The sequence below is a fragment of the Sinocyclocheilus grahami genome, unplaced genomic scaffold (assembly GCF_001515645.1).
Source record: "Sinocyclocheilus grahami isolate Dianchi unplaced genomic scaffold, SAMN03320097.WGS_v1.1 scaffold680.1, whole genome shotgun sequence".
In the NCBI taxonomy this organism is placed as follows: Eukaryota; Metazoa; Chordata; class Actinopteri; order Cypriniformes; family Cyprinidae; genus Sinocyclocheilus; species Sinocyclocheilus grahami.
In genome coordinates, this window is record NW_015505859.1 from 1,083,193 (window position 1) to 1,102,320 (window position 19,128).

The 19,128-nt window shown below is 39.8% G+C and overlaps 1 protein-coding gene across 1 annotated transcript in view; it reads left to right on the plus strand.

Annotated features, from left to right (window-relative positions):
• stox2b (storkhead box 2b) overlaps window positions 1-13,349 on the plus strand; it is an 89,618-nt gene extending 76,269 nt beyond the window's left edge. Inside the window, exons 2-4 of the mRNA XM_016243060.1 lie at window positions 5,288-5,440; window positions 10,470-10,986; window positions 11,322-13,349. Coding sequence (XP_016098546.1) covers window positions 5,288-5,440; window positions 10,470-10,986; window positions 11,322-13,059 — 2,408 coding nt within the window. The 3' untranslated portion in view covers window positions 13,060-13,349. The remainder of the gene's footprint in view (window positions 1-5,287; window positions 5,441-10,469; window positions 10,987-11,321) is intronic.
• The last annotated feature ends 5,779 nt before the right edge of the window (window positions 13,350-19,128 follow it).

A 19,128-nucleotide genomic window follows, 5' to 3' on the forward strand; every position in this document is an offset into this window, starting at 1 on the left:
CCGGCCACTGGCCCCCCCCCCCCCCCACATCAGGCGAGCCCCCTGCTCGGGGCCTACTGTTAGAAGGGGTGTGGGGGGTGAACAAATGGAGCAGGATGGTCTGAAAATGTCTGCCATTCTCTTCCTCTCTCCCTGCTGGGGGGTCAAAACTGACAGCAACATCACATGGTTTCCATTTTGCTTCTGATATTGCAGCTCTTTGTTGCGTGTGAAGTCACTTCCTGGTTTCCCAGCTGTCTGTGAAAGTTTCCACGGTTCAGTTGATAAGCTTTTTCACCCAGAGTGTCTGAAAGTTTAATGCAATATATCTGTTTTGAGCTTTTAAGTCTTCCCTTACTAGAAGTACTGTGCAGTGATTATACTTTGATATATACCGTGATACTGAATGATTATGCATATACATCATGCATTGTACGTCAAAGAATACTTTTTCTGTAAGAATCGTGTTCCCCTCTACTGTACATTTTATACAAAAGTAAAACCACATTTTAATGTAAAAAGCTTTCAGAAAATTTTTGTTTGCATAATTAAAATACAAACTAATGACAAACTTACCCTTGTTTTACTGTAATAACAATAAGTGATTGATATGTGAACAATTTTATTACCATGATAATTTTTTAATAATGTGCTGTATGAGGGATAATATGATCATTAGTTTCGGTGTAGTCAAATTCACAAGCAAATGTGTGGAAAATGTATTTGTTGTTTGCCTTGTGCAACAGTCAGTTACATGCATCAGCAGTCATTATGCAAAAATATCTGACCGCAGAGTGCTTCCGCTGACCAATCAGAATCAAGTATTCCAGCCGTGGTACAAGAACTGATATTTCTTGTACGACGGCTAGATTTCTCTTATTTAATAAGAGAAAAGTAATTCTGGTCGCTAGTCTTTGAGTCCGAACACACCATGACAGTTTGATGCAGATGTTTGAGTTTCAGGACTCATTGTAATGCAGAGAGCTGGTCGCATCCTGCTGTTGAATGCTATCACCACCATCACAACACGCATGGGCCATCAGAGAGATCAAAGCTCACTTAGGAAGCAGAGAGCAGCTCCTCCCCTTTGTCCTCTTTGACTACAGCTATTGTGTAATGAAACCAATTTTTCTGGAATAAGCTTGATCTGATAACAGTGTTTATGCCAAAGTACACTTGTGTGGTGAGGATAAACGCAATGATTGTTTGAAGATTTGGATCATTCTTGCCTTTTTTTTAGATTCTTGATGGTAGCTTTATTTTTACAAGTGACTCACTAGAGCGTTTGTTTTTATTTTAAACATAGTGTGTGCAAGCATTGCTTTCTCTCTTACCTTTCAGCAAATTAATTGATTTGCAAATCAAAAAAAGTGTCATCTAATTATTCCTGGTCCACCCTGATAGGATTTATGTGTCCCCTGCACTTTTTAAGATATTTTTCTACACCACTGCAGATAAGGTTTGCTAGTTGAGGAGTTCTCTGTGAGATGTAGTGATGAACTGTGAGAAATCGGTCTGACCGCTGGAGAAGTGATGTTTGGACTGCAGTGTGTTTACTATACAGTGTCTGTGGTCACGAGTGACTGGGTAGAAGAACCGCAGTCCCAGTCAGGCGGTTGGAGCTCTTTCCTGGAAGGAGAAGGAAAACAGTGATGTCAGTGTCTGTGAGGAGAGGTGGTCTGGCGTAAAATATCTCTCAGGGGAGATAGAGAGTCCTACACCGGTGAGGATGAGGAAACGGCATTATATGACTGAAATGTATCCATGATCAGGAAGTTTAAGCCTAGTTAAAGTGGTTAAAGCAACTTTTGCTTAAAAATGTATTTGTTTATATATATTCTCGGTTTCTTGTCATTTGCTTATTAGTCAAAGCTTGGTTCACTTTGCAGCTTATTCTGATCAAGAACTTTCCAATTATTCAGGAAGAGTTTTTTTTTGCTTTGCCAGCTTGTAAAGTGAGCACTGTTTCTTTTGTTTTTGTGCTTTTTAGGGTCGGATTTATCTAAAATGGTTAATAGCACAATAATAAACCTGTGTGTGAAAAACTTTACTGTAAAGTTCTATATGTTAACATTAATGCAATAGCTAACATACTTTATTAGAAATAATCAGTAACCTATAAGTCTTGATTTTGTTTTGGGGGTGTACTAGAACATGCTCTCATGCTTGGTGCACGCATTATTTTTCACATAATTTACATTATTAAAATGCCTTTCTCCCCAGGCTGGCACAAACGGCTCGATTAGTTCCGGCTTTGATGAAGGTCCACCTTCCGAAAAACTAAATGTGTTGTGATTGGTTAGCTGTCCCAGTGCGTTGTGATTGGCGAACAGCTTAGACAGTGTTTCATTACTGCCCTGCCCCTTGCTCCGTCTTTCAACAAAAACTTTTGGGCGAATCCGGCAGGCACTTTACTCCCTCGTGTTGTGGAAGCTGTCCTCAGTAAAATGCGCAGCACACAATAGCAAATTGGGGTTATAATGCTCAGGAACAGAGTTAAAAAATAAATTGCAACCACTGTTTCCTGACATCATCCGCTTTTCACATGGAGGTGAAAAAAAAACTGCGTTTCAGGCAGTTACACACCGGACGAGAAGCGCAGAGTCGCGTCGCGCCACGTCTTTAAAATTCAAATACATTATTTTCTATGAGTGTAGGCACACTGGCGGTGTCTGTCCGCGGCACCCAGCTACGTTTCGTTTTCTCTGATGCATTAACTCTGCAGCAGCACTTCTTCTTCATCGTCTCGTCTCATGCGCTCACTCAACCAAGCGTTCTAACCACAACCTCGCCCCTCCCCACCCCCCAACCATTAGAATATCCGTAGGCGGGAATTATTTGTAATGATATTCCAATGAGTCGCTTTGTGATATCACAAAGCCCGGAAAACAAACGCTGTAGTCCAAATGAGCTGTTCGTTGTAGTTCTTGAAAAGGGATTTTTTAAAAACAAAATATCTCCCTTTGGAGTGGACTTTGAGATTTGTAACTTTCTAGATCTTTTTTATGCCCAAACATACACACTACACACTGACTAAAATTAAAAAAAGTGAAAAAGCATAATAGGACCCCTTTAAATGCTCTTAAATTAACAGTTTAACTGTTAACAGAGATTAACAGTTAACATATTGTGATTGAACACAAATTAGCAATAAACAATAGTTCATGAACAATTGTTAGATGTAAGTTCATGATACCTTATGCTTAAATATTTATGGTATATATTTTTTATATAGGTTTTAGTTATTTTGTTGTGTTTTTGTCATTTTTATTATTGTTTTTTTTTTATGTTTGCATAGTTTTTTTTATTAGTTTTTGTTTCAGTTTTAGCTTATTTTTTGTATTTTATTTAATTTAATTTAAAGTTTATTTTAAGTAATGAAAATAGTTTTAATTAACTATAATAACCCTGTTACCAATTCAGTTAATTTCACAACAGTGTTGACTTAAAATGTCCAAGAAATAAGGGGCATGCGTGAAGACTGGTTTCTCTTCATCTGGAGAACAATTAGGCTAGTATTTTACTGCTTTTGGATATACAGAAATTCAGATTATTAGGCATAATGTAATGTTCATGGATATCTCATTTAATTCATACTACGTCCCTTAAAACTGAGTACATTTCAAAGATTTAATGCAACTAACCTAGCAAACCTTGACAAATCGATTTGATTAGTTCTTCCTTGTAGCATGACTTTTCAGGTGGATTAAGCCAGTTTCAGTCAGCTGTATGCAGTCTGTGAACTGTCAGGTTATTCACTAGTCTGTCTTTAGACTCTTGTTTTGCATTTAAATCTGATATTTCTCAGGTGACCTCATACTAAAGGATATTCTTAATTGTACATATTTTTGTGATAGGATTGCCTTTGAACCGAAACTCTGTCCTGTTAATCTCGTGTTACTTGTACACCTGGGTTTTTTGAGCAGGTTTGACAACCTCCTGGACATTGTTCAAGTAATGTCACCAGGCTAGACTGTAAATGGGACACCTATGCATATCTATAGGCCATGTCTCCACTAGAAGAAGCATAACCTCTCATGTTTATCTACGATCAGATTCCTGCATCGAACAGATCTTAGGTTAGTGTTTCATCTTTATCAGTCTGACCACCCTGAGTGTCTTATTATTGCTTTCCACCTTCACGTGGACACTAGTTAACTTTGTGCACTTCTCACATATGTTTTGTCTTAATCAGCTTACCTTTGTTCTTCACCAGCCAGGAAGGTGCATTACCAGTATGTTTCTGTCCTCGCTTTGCATGCCTGATAAGCCCGATTTGAATCCTAAGAGCCAGGGATCCATGCTGAGCTACTTACCCAGGTGCCAAGGCCTGCTGGCTGGGTGTGTTGCCTCCTCTGGGTGTCTCTTCCAGGGTCTGTACTGGAGAGTCTAGCACCAGATGTTCTGTGCTATTTTTGGGAGAGGTCTGAGTAGTACAGAATGTGGGTCGGTCCAGAGAGCAAGTGTTACATCAGTAGTTAAGGATGATAGCGTTTGGATACCCAACTGATAAGGGTTTTTCAAATGTCATTGCTGATATTTGTGATTAATATAATGCTGATAAATATAATACAAAATAAAGACAGCTAATGAGATTTATAGAACAATTGCTTAAATTAAGTAAATGCTTATTCTACAGAATATGAACTTGATATTTACTGAAACAATTATCTAGGGATGAACAGTATATTGCCACTATATTGGTATTAGGAGGCTTTCACACTAGCACTTTTGGTGCGCACCCGGGTTCGTTTGACGTCAGAGTTCGGTTAGTTTGGATAATGTGAATGCTGTTTTCTGAACTCGGGTGCACACCAGCGAACCATACTTGAGTCTGCCTAAAAGAGGTTGTCTGGGGTATGGTTCATGCGAACTCTGGTACGGTTCGCTTCTGATATGAATGCAATCGAACTAAATTATGTAAGTGAACCGCTGTTAATGACATGAATTGGTCAAACTGTGTTTTTTTGTGTTTATTTAGTGACATTTTAATCATTGATATATCAGTTGATATAGGATATTTAATTGGGCGTGGGATACTTAATTGTTTGCATATTTTTACATTTTGATTAGATTAGAATACATTCTGATTACATTTTAGTGTTACTTGCCATCACCCAGCACTCAATTTAAGTTAATCTTTAAAAACACTAATATTTTTAAAACATTGTTAAATGTAATATTCAGCAAATCTCACTTATAGAATTAAAAACTGCTGATCTAATTATTAGTGTGTTTTAATTAACTTTTTAAGCACATAGTAGAGAATTTGAATAACGGCCATTTATTATTTGCATTTTATTTGCAGGTGATGTGTCTCCCATCAGTATGTCTCCCATCAGCCAATCCCAGTTCATCCCACTGGGAGAAATCCTGTGCCTGGCCATTTCTGCCATGAACTCCGCCCGTAAGACTGTCACACAAGAGACTCTCATCGAGCACCTAGCAACATGCTTCCCAGGTAATGTCTTTCAATGATTATGCAGAAAATCAGTGAAGTAAATGCACTTAAATACCTTCAAAATAATGTCACAATACAAAAAAAATCATGTGATGATGATGTCACAGTTTCATTTCAGTTTGGACTTTTTTCATTTGCACCATTCCCCTGTCCGCATTTGTCACTATGGTTACTGGTTTGATTTGCTATTACATTCAGCTGTGTCACCTCATTAGCCTGTGTATTTAAGTTCCTGTGTTTTCTGTTCTTATTGTCCGGTCTCATCTATGTTACTTCAGTGTTGCGTCTATACTACCCTGTGTCTTGGATTACCCCGTGTGTTGGATTAAAGACTTTTGGAACCTTTATCTTCTTCCTCGTGCGTTTGTATTCAGCTACTTGCTGACAGAAGACCGGACCACTACAAATGGACTACGCGGCTAAATTCACTGCCGTGGCTCAAACAAGCCACAATTTACTGGACTATTTTGAAGGGTTTTGTCATCTCGCTGTCAACACACCATTTGACGACGAGACCCTGAAATCACTGCTCTGGATCAGGGCGAATTACAATCACCCCTTAGAGCTCCCAGACACTACAGGACTGCCATTAGGTGTCTGAAGAGCCTCTTTACCTGATCCAGAGTATTGCCAGTCCCAGAGCCCAGCCTGCCATCACCTAGGTTCACGGAGCATCTGCCTGAGCCCACTGCAGATGGAGAGCCAGTGCCCACCACGACTGAAGAGCCAGCGCAAGAAGTAGTGACTGAGCCTGCGCTGATTGACGTATCTAACCAGGTGTGTGGGCTGGCAACACTGCACATGCCGGAGGGAGTATTAGTGGAGTACAAGGAGATGGAAAGAAGCCCCGACAACACTCCCGCCACTGAGGGTGAGCTACAACTGGCCTCTGGAAGCATTTTGGATAATGTTGAAGTGGATAATTTCATGTATTGCCCTGCATCATGTGTCTTCCCGCTAGTTCCATCCGGCCCTGACCCTCCTGACTCTCCTGAGCCTCCTGTGTTCCCTCCCAGCCTCCCACTCCAGCCTCCTCTCTATATATTTGGCAGTTCTGCTGCCCTGTCTCCGCTGGTTCCTGTAAGCCCCTCAGCTCACCCTCAGTCAGTACCATCCTGGAGCCTTGTCTCGCCTCGGGGCTTCCAGTCTCCAGCTCTGCCTTGGCGTGAGAATCCCGTGTCTCTGCCTCCGAGTCCTGGACTCCACCTTGGCACTTTGACCCATCGGCTCCGCCTTGGCTCCTAGCTCCCTCGTCTCCACCATGGCCCATCATCCCACTGGCTCCACCGGGCTCCCTCATCCCTCTGGCTCCACCTTGGTCAGTCATCGCCTTCCTTTGCTACGGGATTCCACTCCTCCAGCTTTGCCTCATACCTCCATCCCTCTGGATCTGGCTCTGTAACCACAGTGTCACCATTCCCCTGTCCGCATTTGTCACTGTGGTTACTGATTTGATTTGCTATTACATTCAGCTGTGTCACCTCATTAGCCTGAGTATTTAAGTTCCTGTGTTTTCAGTTCTTGTCCGTTCTCGTCTATGTTTCTTCAGTGTTGCGTCTTTACTACCCTGTGTCTTTGATTACCTGTGTGTTGGATTAAAGACTTTTGGAACCTTTATCTTCTTCCTCCTGCGTTTATTCAGCTACTTGCTGACAGATGAATGAAATATGCAGGGTTTTTTTCTTTTCTATTTGCTCAAAGCATCTAAGTTTTACATGCTGATTTATAATGGTTCACTGATTTTAGTTTCTTCAGTTTTTTCCCAGTAACACCAATTGTAACCATTTACACAGCCATTTGCACATGATAATAGGCATATCCTGGAACATCTGGGTAAAGTCTCTATTTAGAGCTTTATAAACCATGATGTGGTCACAGCAGTGATACGGAAAGTTTAACATCCATTGTTATATGCTATTTTGCAGAAACAAAGCACAAGAGAATGGTGTTTTGCTGAAATTATTGGTTGGAGTATGAGGGAAAGTGTGTTTTAGTATTTTCTCAGAGGATGTGGTTGTAACAATGTTAACAGTACACACATGCATATTGAATTAATAGACTTAAAGTGTGATGCAAACACACAAGTATAAAATATTTTTTTTAATTGAAATTCTGATTTTAGGTGTTTATTTGAATATATTAATGTATCATTAATTGAAGTATAAACTGTGCAAATGCACACTATGGCTCGTTGATCTAGCTAAAGTTCCTGGTTTCGGACTAGATATGTATTTGCTCTACAATGGATTCAAACAATTTTGAATTTATTCACCCGAATTGAATCAAACTATTGGCATTTTTGCTGCTGATGTTTAAATCAGAGGACTAGTCAAGACATTTAAATCAGAGGTGAAACAGGCAAGAAACAAGGAAAGATTGTAAAGTTAGTCTTCAGTAAATTTGATGGCTGAAGAAATCATTGCAAGATTCAAGATTATTGGTTAATTTGACATGCCCAGAAAAATCATGGCAAATATATTGTGGTTTATTCAAAATATTGCCTATCCCAAATTGTATTGGCACAGCCCTAATTATTTCATTGCATGTCAGTCATGTTTTTTGTGCCAAACAGATTTGTCAGATTCAGCATCTCGGTAGTGTGATGTTGAATATATCATGTGAGGGTGAGCTAAAGAGATGCAGCAGATGCTGAGTCATAATGAGCTCTGTGTCTCTTATGTTGTGAGGCAATGAGGTTGCTATAGAATCAGTAGTGAATGCTGAGGTTGCTATAGAATCATGACTTCATCCTTTTAACCCTGTACACAAAGCTGTACGTTTGCACACCTGGACGGTAACCTCTCCACTTGGACCATAATACCAGCATCAAGAAGGCAGGTCAGAATCTGTGTGTGTGAATATGGTATCTGAGTTGGTTTGGTTTGATTCGGTTTGTAAGGTTACTTTGAACTACTGTAAGTCACTTTAGATAAAAGCATTTGCCAAAATAACACATGTACATGTATTTATGCATTCCAGAGTGTTTATAAAAGTCATATGGGGATTGTTTTTTTCTGTTAGACAGATAAAAGTCTGTTGGAGAGAATCTCATATTGGGCACATTGACTGTAAAAATAAAGGATACAGACATCATTGAAATGTAATGTTATTCCACAGAGCACATTTTCATATAACTCATGTTGCAGTTCATCTCACTGCAAGTATTGTATTATAGAAACCCCCCACCTCCCACCTTGGCTCAGGTGCAAATCCAAATTATTATTTTTTTTTTGGAAATAGCTGCTAAGGATGTTGCATGGTTCCTGTAAAAATAAGTCTATATTTTGGTGAGGCACACAGCATCACATTATTATTGCTCGGTTCCTCCAGTTGAGGTCAAAGTATGTTTGTTTGGAGAAAAAACACCCTTTTTCTGACATTTAAAAGTAAAACATTGAGATTGAAACTTCTGCAACACAGGTTTCCAGTCAGTATTCTTCTGACGTTTTTTCTGTGTGACCTGAAAAGAAAAAAAAATAGTTGTTTAGTTGCGATAAAGTTGTTATCCATTTTTGTAGGAGCGCTTCATTATAGAAATGAAAAATGGTCAGTGGTTAGTTAATAGCGATTCTAGAATTAGACTAGTGTCCTAGGGTAGACTCTGCCACATTGATTGGATGCTGCTAGTGATTAATTATTATTTCTATAAAACTCTCTGAACTGTTTCCCAGTATTGGGTTAGGAAGAATGGATATTTGTCTGTGTTGATGCACCTTTTACTTTTTGTACCAGTGTAATACAAAAATGTCTGCTGGTTAGAGCGGTTGTGCTCATTGGAGACCCAGGTTCAAGTCCAGCCAGGGTCATGTTCCCATCCCATTTAATACTTCCATTTGTCTTTTCATGTTTTTGAAAACTATTTTATTAATGCTAATAAAAAAGAAGGAATAGGTGAGTCCAACCTTGCAAACACATTCAATAGTCATCTGAATGTAACACATCAGTCAAGAAGATCTTGTTGAAGAACTTCTTAACTCAACAGCTGTAGATCTTTATAACCAAAGTGAATTTCTGCAGTAAGTGAAAGTCTGTTGTTCTCGATTGGATTAGACAGTCGTTTAAATATGTGTGTGTGTGTTGGTGAGTGAGAGAGTGTTTGTAAGGTTGAATTAGGATTGCACCTCATTGACAGGGAAACTAAGCAGCAACTATGATGTAAGTACAGGCAACCCTTCTCCACCTCAGCATCTACATATAGTAGTGCTCTGGACTACAAATGTAAATGACAAAGCCGAACCGATACAGCAATCAAACAACTTTTTAACTCCATATTTTGACACGTTGAAGCTTCTGTACTGTTTGAAAAGAGTTCGGTATTGGACAAAAATTCTCACAGACTTTGTGTTTCCCTTTAGAACTGTGACATCACAAATGCACTCATTAAGCTATCATCACAAATATCTCTAGTTGGACTACAGAGGTTTATAGCGCAGACGGAGACATATACTGTAGACTCTCCCCCGAAACGTTGATTTTTTTAATGAGGTGTTGCCTGATGCATTTTAGCTGCAGTTGGGGGGAGGGGGGTGTATTGCGTCACACTAGGCTGGCTTTAAGAACTCCATGATGTAACGGGGAGTAATGCCAGCAGAGGAGCAAAGCTGTGAAACCAGCCAACCAGGCAGGGAGGGCAGCCACCACTGTGCCATGTCTATATGCTGTAGTAAGCACACCCATACATATAGTATGAAACAGGACAGAATGTGAATGTGGGAATTTAATGAAAGTCTATTTATTTTATGCTCTCAGCTTATATGCCGATATAAACACTCTGATGTGTCATGGATGACATGAAAGGCAACCAATGAATAATGCACATTAAACATTGTTATAAATGGAAACATTGTAAGTGCTTGTTTTAAAAAGTTACAACATGTAGTTTTTAAATCCCATTTTAACATTGGTCATCATGTACAAATGCAGCATATTAAGATTGTGGTATCAGCATAATATGGACATTGTTGATGTCAATATATTTGTTTTGACGCATTGGGCCTGATTGTCTTCTGTCTCTTTTTCTATCCGGTAGGCGTCCCCACTCCAAGTATGGAGATCCTGCGGCACACGCTCAACATGCTGGTCCGAGAGCGGAAGATTTACCCCACCCCAGAGGGTTATTTCATTGTTACCCAGCAGACATACTTCATCACACCTTCCCTCATTAGGACTAACAGCAAGTGGTACCACCTAGACGAGAGGATACCAGAACGCATGCCGCAGCAGCCGTGTACCTCTCCTCACTCAAGTACCATGACACCCTCCACTTCCGGATGTGTCCGGGAAAGACCTCACCACAAGAACCACAGTGACTCCTACAACAAAAGCTACCGGGAGGACATCCCTAGTATGCATACCTCAACCTTACAGAAAAGGTCTAAGGAGCATAAAGAGTCTTCTCCTGTGTCTCCGCCCCCTCAGCAGCCATCAGAGAAGAATAAGAGTATGCTTAGTTTTCCATTTAAAACTGAGACAAACAATAAACACAAAGATGGAAGCAGCAGCAGTGGGGAGAAGCAGTCTAAGAAGTTCGGCCTGAAGCTGTTCAGGTTGAGCTTCAAGAAGGACAAGACGAAACATCTAGCCACATTTTCAGCCCAGTTCCCACCTGAGGAGTGGCCACTGCGGGATGAGGAGACACCCAGTACTGTTCCTAGAGAGGTGGAGATGGAGATCATCCGTCGGATCAACCCAGATCTCACGGTGGAGAACCTGGCTCGCCACACAGCCGTAATGAAGCGTCTGGAGGAGGAGAAGGCACAGCGGAACAAAGCAAACTCCTCTGCTCAGCAGAGTGCCAAACTGAGACAAACAATAAACACAAAGATGGAAGCAGCAGCAGTGGGGAGAAGCAGTCTAAGAAGTTCGGCCTGAAGCTGTTCAGGTTGAGCTTCAAGAAGGACAAGACGAAACATCTAGCCACATTTTCAGCCCAGTTCCCACCTGAGGAGTGGCCACTGCGGGATGAGGAGACACCCAGTACTGTTCCTAGAGAGGTGGAGATGGAGATCATCCGTCGGATCAACCCAGATCTCACGGTGGAGAACCTGGCTCGCCACACAGCCGTAATGAAGCGTCTGGAGGAGGAGAAGGCACAGCGGAACAAAGCAAACTCCTCTGCTCAGCAGAGTGCCCGCAGCAAGAGGAGCCGCAGTCATCGAAAGACCCAGCAGGGCAAGGCCTCACGTTCCCATAGCAAAACACGTGCATCCAGGGGGGATCCGTCTGAAGGATCCAATCTGGACATATCCTATGATCGTGATTACAGATTCTACAGCTCCTCATTGGTACGTTCTCCACGCGATACCATGATGTCTATGGAGCGAAATAGGGGGAAGTATATGGTTCACAGCAACCCCAATATTGTGGAGTCTCACTTTACCACCACTCCAGAGTGGGATGTTTCTGGTGAACTGGCAAAGCGGCGGACAGAAATGCCATTCCCAGAGCCTTCTAGGGCACAGTCACATTCCAAAGTCCACCGAAGTCATAGTCATACGCAAGAGAGAAAGTCACGAAATGAGAGGTCGGACAAGGCCAAAGAAAGGTCACGGTCCATGGACAACTCCAAGGGACCACTTGGTGGTCCATACTTAGGTGGCCCAGAGAACTTTGAGTGCAGTCCTGATGACAGGAGTCGGTACTACACTGATGATGGTACTTTGAGGGCATCTGCGCAGGCGACCCACTATTCCCGTATCATGCTCTCTGCTGCTAGATTACACTCTGACGTTTGTGTGCCTGATGTTGGAAGAGGATCCTCAGAGGATGCTGTGCTTTACCGGACGCTGGAGAAGAGTAAAAGCAGAGATAGTCTTCCTGCTTACAACGACCTTAAGTCTTGCTCTCCCAAAACACCAGTAGACGACTATTTCCAGTGCACTGCAGCAAATGAAGTCTCTCTCTCTGCCCCACCTTCTCTTACAAAACCCAGCCATGACTTTACGGATAGTGTCTGGAAGGGGATCTCCTCTGACCGACTGACCCCTCATCTTACACCCCCTCACCCTATAGAATATAAAGAGGAGACAGCAAAGGGACAAAGTAGTATTTCTATAGCGTCAACGAGCCAAACCCCCGAGCATCTCCCCAATGGACGATTGTTGCACCAACACAATCCCGACTCAGGTGACTTGGACAAAATGGCAGAGGTTTACAGCCAAGAGACTTTGTTCAAACCTCCAGACTATGTGGAGAGCAGCTTCTCAAGGCCAGGTACGATAGGTAAGTCCTCTCACACCAAGTCAACAGAGGTCCCGGAGACTCAGGAGCATTTTGATAAATCTCTACCCCTGACCGTGCCACCATCCTCGGCTCAGGAGCAGGCTTCATGCGCAGAAACCACCTTCGACTATTACAACGTGTCGGATGATGACTCTGAGGAGACTAGTCATAAGAACCGCATAGAGGAGAAAGTTCTAGAAGAAGGAGGGACAATGCAATGGCTGTTGGAACGGGAAAAAGAGCGTGATTTGCAGCGGAAGTTTGAGAAGAACCTTACCTTTCTAAGTCCCAAGGAAGGTGAGAGCAACAACAGCCAAAAATCAGTCCATTCTACCCGATTGGACAGTATGGACTCCAGTAGTGTGACTGTGGACAGTGGATTTAATTCCCCACGGTAAGGCACTCAGGGCCACTTTAAGGGTTTGTTTCATTTGTTGTGTTGGCAATAGGGTTGTGTCTGAAATGATGGGTATGCTATTCTATGAATAGACATACATTATTATCCTTGTTTTTAACTTGTTTTTAAGTGTTAACTCACAGGAACATTTAGGGGTTTATGCTTTTATAGACATGACAGAATTCTGTAGAGCCTTAGTTTAATCCCAGTTCATGCAAACCATACATTTTCTTATTTTAAGCAGTAGTAACCACCTCTGCGAATGACATTAAAAGGATAGTTCACCCAAAAATACCCCCAGGGCATCCAAGATGTAGGTGACTTTGTTTCTTCAGTAGAACACAAACGAAGATTAAGTCAAACTGTTGCAGTCTGTCAGTCTTAAAAAGCAAGTGGATGGGAATCACGGCTTTGAGAGTAAAAAAACATACACAAATTAAACCCTGCGGCTCGTGACGATACATTGATGTGTAAATACACTAAACGATCGGTCTGTGCAAGAAACTGAACAGTATTTCTATTGTTTTTTACCTCTGATTTTCACCGCAATGTCCAAACTGTCCAGAGCGCGCATCCTGAGCGCATTCAACAGCCGGCGCCGTCGTCGTCGTCTTCTTGCTTTACAGCGGATCGCAGACTTATAAGCAGTTATAAGTGGCATTACCGCCACCTCTCTCTCAAATGGACCACTGACACACTCTATCTACAATCTCAATTAGGAGTGTCTGTTTGAGATATAGGTGGCGGTAATGCACTTATAAGTCTGCAATTCGATTTTTGGGTGGACTATCCCTTTAAGGTCAGAAACATACTCTATGCAAGTAAAAAAAACCTATGCTTGTCCAACGTGTTGTAGGCACACACTGTCCTGTTGTACATACTTAACATTTATTCTTGCATTACTGTGGCAGTAATAAACCTCAGTAGTCTGATAGTGATAGTTAACTTAAAATGTCTGTGCCATTAAACCTGATGGGTTATATTTCAGATAACTAGCTATAAACACATCAACAGTTTAACTAACTTTAATTTGCTTAGCAACATTGTTAAAATGGTTGTTCTGTTATGACAGTAGTTGACTTGAAATATTACTGACCACTATAGTGGCCCTTGCAGAAGCGATGAGAATGCATTTTACACATTGAATTACAAAAAAATGTGTTCTGACACATTTTGCAATGCTGCAGTTTGCTTAGAGTATGTTTGAGGCTTAATACTACTGTACTATGGATCATGTTTTCACTAAAATGGGAGAGGCCCTAACATGTGAGAGGTACCGAATACACCTTAATGTAGGTCAACCACTACCAGTTCTATAACTGCAGGCTTTGAAAGGGTTTACACCATTGTTTTTTTTCTTTATCTGAATTTTTGTTTAAATAATATCATGTATTGGGTACTCCTTTTGTCAGTTTTGTCTAAATGAACGTCATGTTTGTATTTTAAGTGCTGCATTGTTGCATTGTGTGTTCTCATCCAAAATCCATGGGTTAATTGACATTGTTCTTAAAATTATCACAATATAAAATAAATAAGCACATGTCTGTCACTTTATCTATTGATATGTATGAGGCCTTACTTAAAGAATGACTTGCTTTGAGAACATGATGCAACTTGTGCAACTTTACATCCTACCGTTATCCTTGTAATCCCCTTCAACTTGCACTCAGACCCTTTGATCTCGTCTTCCAAATGTCTGAAACCTCTCATACTGCAAACTTCCAGCAGATGTTTTCATGCTCAGACATTGCAGTGCAATAATAGTGACTCAGAAAACACTTTAAAGTTGGATGCAAAGTCTGTTTTGCAGGCAAAAATTCAACAATAAAAAAGGCGCAGTGTCATCCAGAGTGATATAAAGAAGTTTGTGACATCTAATTGAGGAAATAAACCGGACTTCTTGAACTGCTGAAATTAATGAAGTGGATTTTTTTTTTACTATGTTAAGGAAATGTGATTGGATGAAGAAAAGCAAGCACTGTGCTGATACTCAGGTCACCCTGCAAGGCAGAGCGGGTTAGGAACGCTTCACTATGGTGACGGCGACCCCGCTCAGTGCCAAAAGCCTGATGAGACATTTCAAACATTTGAGGAACAAAATGTGCCCCCGTGATTTTTTTTTTCTTTTGTGTTTTTTGTTTGTTTGTTTTCCCAAATTAAAGTATGTTGTTTTTCATACAGTGGTTCAGCTGCAGTTTTTACCCTGTGCGTGTGTGTGTTAGTTTTGTGCAGTTCCTTCTTGTGTTTTCATTCTCCCTTCTTGCACTTGCACTTTCTCCTCATAGAAAATGGAAATTCAAGCTAAAATTGCCTGTTTCCTAAACAGCGGTATGTCAGACGTCTTCTAAATACTTATTTTATAATACATTATTTAAAAAAAAAAGGCACATCCAGATTTTTTTTTTTTTTTTTAAGTTTCTTGTAAGTATGTTGTTTTTCATACAGTGGTTCAGCTGCAGTTTTTACCCTGTGCGTGTGTGTGTTAGTTTTGTGCAGTTCCTTCTTGTGTTTTCATTCTCCCTTCTTGCACTTGCACTTTCTCCTCATAGAAAATGGAAATTCAAGCTAAAATTGCCTGTTTCCTAAACAGCGGTATGTCAGACGTCTTCTAAATACTTATTTTATAATACATTATTTTAAAAAAAAAGGCACATCCAGATTTTTTTTTTTTTTTTTAAGTTTCTTGGGCCAGTAACAGTTTTTTTTTGTAAGCCTGTATCAAATGTATGCTTTAAATGGTTAATAAAAGCAAATTCATTATTGCAATAATAAATAACTAAATATCCAGATATATGAAATATACAACATTTTAACATAATTAACTAGTTGGCGCCAGTAGCCTTCGAGTTCGAGTCTTGGCTGGTGGACATTTCCCGATCCCATCCCTCTCACTTCGCTTTGTCTACATACTGTCCTATCATAATAAAGGCAAAAACAACGAAAATCTTTTCAGATGATTTTCGATATGACAACTTGCATTCATACAACTCTCATGTAGTTCTTGGGCAGGTTTGGGCTTTTTGAGAGTAGCATCTATTGACACTGGGCTTTTAGAATCCACACATAAATCCATGTATCGTCACCCTAAACCTTTCTAAATGTTCTGGTCCTTCAGGTTTGTATTCTTCATATTGTCATGGTCTTAAATGTTAATTTTGCTCCTGTGCTGTCCTGTTTATTTTCTGTTGTCCTTTATTTACTTTTCTTTTAGTACCAGCTTTGGGCAATATTCTGAAATTTAAGTTGGAATTAATTTAAAGTGAACAGGCCACATGCCACAGGATGTTGAATTGGAATGACACGAAGAGGAATTAAACACTGATACTCAGCAAGTATTCCTTTCGTCCAATACAATATTTGTGATAAAACATAAATAATTACACGATTAATTTGGACAAATCTAGTCCCTGTAAATTTATCATTAGTATTATATTTTTATAATATATTTATTTTTTTGCATAGCCCAATGTTTTGAACTGTAGTGGTATACATATACAGTGGGGCAAAAAAGTATTTAGTCAGCCACCAATTGTGCAAGTTCTCCCACTTAAAAAGATGAGAGAGGCCTGTAATTTTCATCATAGGTATACCTCAACTATGAGAGACAAAATGAGAAAAAAAAATCCAGAAAATCACATTGTAGGATTTTTAAAGAATTTATTTGCAAATTATGGAGGACACATTGGCACCAAAAGCCCCCCGCCGCCCTACCAGCCCCCCAGCTTCCGCACCATCCGTGAGCCGCCCGCCAACCGCACGGAGAAACAGGCCTCCATCACCAGCGTGTAGTCATGGGGACCGCCGTTAAACCCAACTTCACCAGGACTGTTACATTCTTACAGAGCTCGTGTGAGGCCTGTTCCTGCGGTTTTCAAAAATAGATGTTTCAAAAACCACTTCATCATGATTTACTGGAGGTATCTTTTACTTTTTTTGATATTTGTAACAAATACTGCTGCAGACAAACAAATCACTTCATTAGGACTAAATTTACGCTGATCTGCGAACTGTTTGGGATAAAATCCTTGATCGAACTCATTTGTTGGTGTCCTTTATAGCTTAATGTATCCACTACGGGTCTTAACTGTCTTCTGATCCAAAATTGGCTGTGTTGCCTCTGCCTATTCATTCATCGCTGTGTCTAGCGTTTCATTCTGTACGCTCAGGTCCCTCTGAACTGACTTACTACGGACTTAGTGTCTCACATTTGCTGGCCAAAATTTGAAGGCCACAATAATCTCCCTGGAAATCTGAACAAGCTCATCTGTTTCTGCTGGAATCCTTTTACCGCATCCTTGTGTATCGTCCGCCGTCCTGGGATTTTTTCCGGGACATTTATGTAGAATCTTAACAAAACTTACCACCATTATGGCATTATTTGTTTATAAAAAAATACCAATTTAAATATTACTGGTGCTTTCTCATTGAATGGACCGCTATTCTTTAAAAAAAAAAAAAAAAAGTTGGAATCCATTTTTTTAATTTGTCCAGATTTTCTCTTTTAATCAGGTGCTCAACTACTAGACGACACAGAATACACACATTGCTACCTCCACTATTTGTACAGTCATAGAGGGAGACATGAGAGACGTCCACCCCCACCTTAGGCCCGCTGTATTAGACAAATCACTTTCAGCTTGCAAACTGTGAATGTACTGCTAGTGCTTTTCAATCACATCTCCATCATCGAGCGTTAATAACCTACTGTTCTCATACTAACAGAGCCGAATCTCATTGTAATAGAGAGGAGACTTGTGTGGAGTTTGGAATCATATAGGACCCATATTGAGTGGATCATTTAGATCGCCATATCTCTGATATGTCCAGCCATGTTCAATTATTTATTGTTATTCTGATTATTATTGCAATATTTTTCCCCCAGTTCTTTTACGACACAAATTCACGGTAAGCATTAGAACAGTATTTCACCGATTTTTTAAATATGGGGCAAAACATTATTTTTATTTTTTTATAAATGTGTATAAATGCTGTTTTTTCCCAACTTTTTGTTCATCAAAGAATCCTGAAAAAAAAAGTCATGGTTTCTACAAAAAAATTACACTGCATTGTTTTTAACAGTGAGCAATACCTTTTAAAATATATTTAAATAGAAAATGTTATTTTAAATAGTAATATTTCACAGTTTTTTATATTACATTACAGTTTATATATACATATGCATAATTTGCCACCTCCACCATAAAGATAGCAATACAAATGTTTTGGATTTTTACATAATTTCCCATTAGAATATTGAAGTCCTATTACTATTAGCAAGCTATTAACCTATTAGCAACACTAGAAAAACAGTGGCTACCGCAATTAATACTTGTATGATTATGATCGTGTGATATTTTCTTCATTCTTAAAGTTGAATGCTAAATTTGCCAGTATTTATGAAAAATATTTGACATTAGTCATGCCATTTTTATAAATATTGACAAATCTAGCAAATTTATACACATTTTGTATCTGACAGTGTTGAACTGTGAAGGAGTCCTATGTGATTTATGAATAGCAACCAGAAAACGTACAAGTTTATACAAAATAATTCTTAGATGCATAAACTTTTGTGTTCTTTATGTCCTGTTTTGCCCCATTATTTAAGAATCAGTGATTTCGAAGTTTTTAAATACGTTGTTAAATTACAAGTCTGAAAGAATAGAAAATACATTTTTTTATTTTTGTGAATGTTCACTGCTCCATTTAGTGAACATCTGTCATATTCATCCGAGTCCCCCCTCATGAGTTCTAGAGGACTGTAAAATGTCACGCTCTCCAATAAATGGATAAACTGCAGTCAGGACTACCTTGTTATACCATTTTTGCACTAATGCCTGTTCTCTGGTGACTGTAAAAAGAAAAAGGAAAAAAAAATCATCCGAATGGATGTTCTGTTTATAATGAACATATTTCATATGAAATACTGATAGTCCATGAAATGTCTTCCCTAAACATGATGGATTTCTTATGGTTCTCAATAACATTGTTCCTTATTGTGACATTATGTCATTCTGTAAGAGATGGCCTATCTGTCAAGCTGAGTATAAAACCTACAAAAGGGATTTTC